Source organism: Acanthamoeba castellanii (genome assembly GCF_000313135.1).
Source record: "Acanthamoeba castellanii str. Neff unplaced genomic scaffold scf7180000083311, whole genome shotgun sequence".
NCBI lineage: Eukaryota > Discosea > Longamoebia > Acanthamoebidae > Acanthamoeba > Acanthamoeba castellanii.
In genome coordinates, this window is record NW_004457647.1 from 4016 (window position 1) to 8787 (window position 4772).

General features: G+C 57.4%; 2 protein-coding genes across 2 annotated transcripts; both read left to right on the forward strand.

Annotated features, from left to right (window-relative positions):
* Positions 1 to 1173: 1173 nt before the first annotated feature.
* ACA1_008610 (uncharacterized protein) lies at positions 1174 to 3146 on the forward strand (the record flags this gene model as incomplete). Its single annotated transcript, XM_004352582.1, has 8 exons — positions 1174 to 1183; positions 1222 to 1326; positions 1444 to 1506; positions 1623 to 2098; positions 2172 to 2290; positions 2377 to 2491; positions 2822 to 2881; positions 2964 to 3146. 8 exons carry the CDS (start codon positions 1174 to 1176, stop codon positions 3144 to 3146), a joined length of 1131 nt encoding a protein of 376 aa, XP_004352634.1.
* A 724-nt stretch (positions 3147 to 3870) lies between these two features.
* Positions 3871 to 4733, forward strand: ACA1_008620 (GTPase family e4 protein, putative; the record flags this gene model as incomplete). Its single annotated transcript, XM_004352583.1, has 3 exons — positions 3871 to 3978; positions 4305 to 4689; positions 4723 to 4733. 3 exons carry the CDS (start codon positions 3871 to 3873, stop codon positions 4731 to 4733), a joined length of 504 nt encoding a protein of 167 aa, XP_004352635.1.
* Positions 4734 to 4772: the final 39 nt, after the last annotated feature.

Below are 4772 nucleotides of genomic sequence, written 5' to 3' on the forward strand. Positions count from 1 at the left end.
AGATGGTAAGAAAAATGTTAAAACGCAAACTGACCGTTGCAATGTGACGGCGGGTGTGTGCTTCGAGCAGTTGTAGCGCAGCAGATGAAGGGAAGAAGGGTAGAAAAATGTACCACGCCCTCGGGCTGGGGGACGCGGTCGAGGAGCTGGAAGGTGAGGGCGGGGTCGAGGTACTTCTGGGGCTCAGTGTGCGCAGCGGTCGACATGTTGATGTGTTGTTTGTGTTGTGTCGAGAAGCTCTCTGGCTTTGCTTTGGTTGTTGGTTTGTTGGTTGTCTGTTCGAGTCAGTCCGTTGGGCTTTTTATGTGCCCCGTGGCTCGGGAGAGGGTCATGCAGCCATGTTCTGCCCACCCGTCCATCTTCCTCGTTCTTGGCTGGGAACACTGAAGAATGCGTGACGTGGCCGTGGAATGTTCCAGAACTTGCCCTATTCTCATTCCTAAATTGCGATTTACCTGGAAAAAAGGCGGCACGCCTCTGGGCACTCTTTTTGTTCGTTGACACTTCTGCTTGACCCGTTCGAAGGCGTGGTGTTGGTGGTCTCACGCCGTTGCGTCAGTCGCCTGGTCACGATCCTTGCTCATCACCATCATCATTAGCATTTGAATAAAAATAGGTCTATGTCTAAAGAGGGTGGTTGATCATGACCTTGTCTGTGACGAACGAAGAAGTAGCTGGGCGCGAACGTGACGCTTCAGCAGGTTTCGTGCAAACTGATTTGGGCACAGCCAAAGGCCCAAAAAGAACAACAGAAAAAGTTCAGTTCAGATGGAAAAGCTCGCAGTCGAGCTGCAGGAGCTTATCCTGTACCTTGTGGTGCCGCGTGCCCGTTTCAGTGGGCTGGCAGCTTCGCCCGAAGCCGCACCCAGCCCCAAAGCGCAAGCACGTCTCTGGTTGGGCGAGGTGTGCCGGCTCTCGAGCGTATGTCGTCTGTGGCTGGGCCTACTGTCCAACTGGCCAATGTGGCGTGACCTCTGCCCCTGCCTCTTGCCACGTGCCCTGAGCCAGCACTACACCCTCAGGTCCTTGTCCCCCCCGTGTGCCCTATTCCTTCTTGGCTTCATTTTATTTTTATTTTCTTTCAGTAATTAATGGCTGGCGATGGCCGCGCGTGTAGAGAGCAGTGTCTGGCGAGCAAGAGACGACAGGACCTGGCCTCCCCTTGGCGCCGGGATGTTATACGGTTCGCCCCTCCTGCTCTCTCTTTTCTTCCCTCGGCAGCACGAGGCCACTTGTTTACGGGCGACGACAGGACCTGGTCAGGTCCGAACATGGCAGTGGCCGCCTTGATACAGCGCTACTTGGACCAGCCCGACTACGCACTCGGTGCGCCTTCTCCTTGCAATGCGTGGGGTCATCATCCCGTTATATGCATCTTCTGACTCGAGCTTGTTGTTGTTGTTGTTGTTGTTGTTGTTGTTGTTGTTGTTGTTTGATCTGCAGAGAACCGCGAGGCCACCTTCTACGAGTTCGAGAGGACGGTCATCCGCGTGCATAACGTGGGACGTACGCTGTTGGTCTGCTATCGGTACCATGTACCTCTCGCTCTCCGTGCAACCCACCACCGCTCACCTGTTAATGTCGCGTTGTCAGACTTCCACTGCTTCAACAGGTGTGGCCAGACGAAGAAGATTACGATTACGATGGCCTCGACGACGACGACGACGACAACGACTACGATCATCACGTCCGCACACGAGGTGATGAACACACCGCTTGTTTGGAACAAGCGCCAACCAACGCACTGGCATCATCGCAACAGAACGAGTCTAGAGAAGACGAAGATGTAGATGTGCGACATCATGCGGGCTTGGTGAGAGGAATCGCGCGTTATATGCGGAATGTGTACGGTCTCCACTACGGCGTGCGTCTCCGTTTCGGCCGACGCGCGACCGACCTTGCCCGCCAAGGCCACCGATCCTGTAGTAATAGCCCTCTTCGCAAATACCAAGGCGATGATGAACCCAACGAAGGCGCAGGAGCAGCCAACGACGACAACAACGGCGGCGACGATGGCGACTGTTCGTTCTTTCACTTCGCGGCCGACGTGGACTTAGACGGCGGCCTGGGGCCCTACGCCCATGCCCTCGCCTTCGAGGTAAGTACCTCCGATCGCGTGGCGACTTCTTGTTTTCCCGGTCTAACATTTTGCGTCGACCACGCTTACCAAGCTGGCCCAAGCAAGGACCGACCTCATGTTGGGCCTCTTTGAGAGCTTCTTCTCTTCGTCGTCGTCGTCGTCGTCGGTGTCGGCATCGAGAGCCAGCCGCTCCTTGTCGCTGTCGGTCAGGTTCGTGCACCCAACTTTCCCCAACTTTTGCTCGGTGGTGGTGGGCTTGGGCGCCAGTGTCACTGTCTCTGACCACTTACGCGTAGGGATGGCGTGGAGTGGACGCTGAGCGCGCAGGCGGGCGGGCCGCGCCACTTTGCGGTGCGCATCGACTTTGCCGACGACAAGCGGCGCCAGCTCGTGAGCAACATGTTCGGCCACGTACGTACCACCACAACACCTACGCCCGAGTTGCAGCGTGTCATGCATTGTGTCGTGGGTCGTAAGTCGTATCGTGGTTTGTGTTGTCGTGTCGTTGGTCGTGTCGTTGGTCGTGTCGTTGGTCGTGTCGTTGGTCGTGTCGTGTCGTGTCGTTGGTCGTGTCGTTGGTCGTGTCGTTGGTCGTGTCGGGTCGGGTCGGGTCGGGTCGGGTCGGGTCGGGTCGGGTCGGGTCGGGTCGGGTCGGGTCGGGTCGGGTCGGGTCGGGTCGTGTCGTGTCGTGTCGTGTCGTGTCGTGTCGTGTCGTGTAGCGCTGAGTTGATCTTCGTGTAGGACGTGCCCTACTATGCTCCGTTGTTCCTTGACATGAGAGGAGCCGGTTCCCCGGTTAAGGTGCGGTACCGCCGAGACTCATTCGGCCGCCACTGCAGACCATTGACCGTTGGCGTGGGGGGAGGGGGGATTGATTGGACAGCTGAGCTGTGACGGTGCCGGTGCGATGACGCTGCTCTGGGACGTGGCGATGCTCGAGGCGCACTTTCGAGGCCCCGCGGCGCGCCGCCGCATGTGGGCGCAGCTGGCCCATTGCCACCGCGCCGTGACCCTGGCCTGCTGCCAGGCCATGAGGGAATGGCACGGACGCTTCCGGTACATGTGAGCACCAACTGTGTTGCGCTGTTGCGCTGTGACGCACGCGGTTCATGAACCTAACCGACGAACCGCCCAGGAATTGGGCCGAGCGCCATTACATGCGAGAACCGCGTGCATCACGTCGTTCACGCGGCCGCACTTTCCAAAGACGGAATTCGACGACTTCGGCCTGACACTGCGTCACCAGAGACGCGTGGGACCCGGGACCGAGCAGGAGGAGCTAGAAGATAAGTTGGTAGACTTTAGCTTTGTGTGGTCTTCACCCCTTCAAGCACCTTATCTGAAAACGTCGTTGGTGAAGAGGCTGGGATTGGAAGTCAGATCATTGGCCCTCCGCCTCGGCCCCCTGGGCACTCGTCCGACCTTGGTCGACCTGGGTACCAGTGTCTCTTAGCCACGGCCTGGGCCTGGAGCTTTTGAGTATGTGGGCAACGGCGGCTGAGTCGCGCGGCAGTAGGCGGTCCCAGAGGCAAACGCCGACGCGGTCTTGCCGTGTGCTTCTTGTTACCGAGCGTGTCATTTACGCTGGGCTCGTCGTCGTTGTTGTTGCGGGAGATGATGAAGCAGGACCAGCTCGGTCGACGTTCAAAAGCGGCTCTACGTCGCCCAGCACGAGAAGCAGACCTCCACCGCCTCAAAGTGTTGAAAGAAGAAAACCTCAGAGTGAGATTGGACAGATCTGCCGGTGTAATGAAGTTAAACTCTTTTTCTTTCCCTTTGCCCCGACCACCATGCAGTCACTGGAGCAAGTGCTCGACCACATCCCCGCGCAGTGGGCCAGGGACGCTGGACAGTTCTTTCAAGACAGGATCGAGGAAATCACCCAGACCCCAGTGAAGGTACGTACTACTTCTCTTTCTTTCTTTGCTTCATGCAAGACCCAACTAGTTGGGTTGCAGAATGAGGGTGTACTTCTGCATGGCCCAGTCTGTGTGCACTGACCTGTCAGCAAAGCTACCAATATGGGAGGTTGGGGTGTAATGGTGGGGTTGGTGTAGGGTTGTGTTGGGGTTTTTTGTTTGTGATAATGGTAATGGTAAATCAAGTGGTTCAATTTTAACTGGATGGACAACATAATTTTGATGTGGCTCGTAACCAAAAAGGTGGCCATCTGTGGCCGCTCGGTTGGGTGCCCCCGTCGGACGACCCCACCCTCCCCGCGCAGGTGGGCATCGAGGAGTGCTCGATGGAGCCACGGGTCTATCGCCACCCCGCCTTCCCCTCGGTCGAGTTCTGGGACCCTCCGGGGTGCGGCACTGTCAATTTCCCAATCGAGGAATACGCCGAGCGAGTGGGGTTGGCCATGTTCGACTTCTACATCATCATGGACTGCCGCCGCTTCAGGAGTACGGACGTCTTCCTGGCGAACCTGATTGAAGTGGAGTACCGCAAGCCGTTCTTCTTCGTGCGTTCCAAGGTCGACGTGGACGTCGACAGCGAGAGGCGGCGCGCCAAGGCCAACCGCGTGCCATTCGACCCGAAGCAGGTCCTCGAGAAGCTGCGCAGCGGCAACATCAAAAAGACTCTGGGAAATCGGGCTGACCAGGCACGTGCATCGTTCCCCTGGCATATGTGTTTTACAGATGCGATGTGATAGCATGATCTTGTATGTCTGACAATCTGTGTGGTGTGG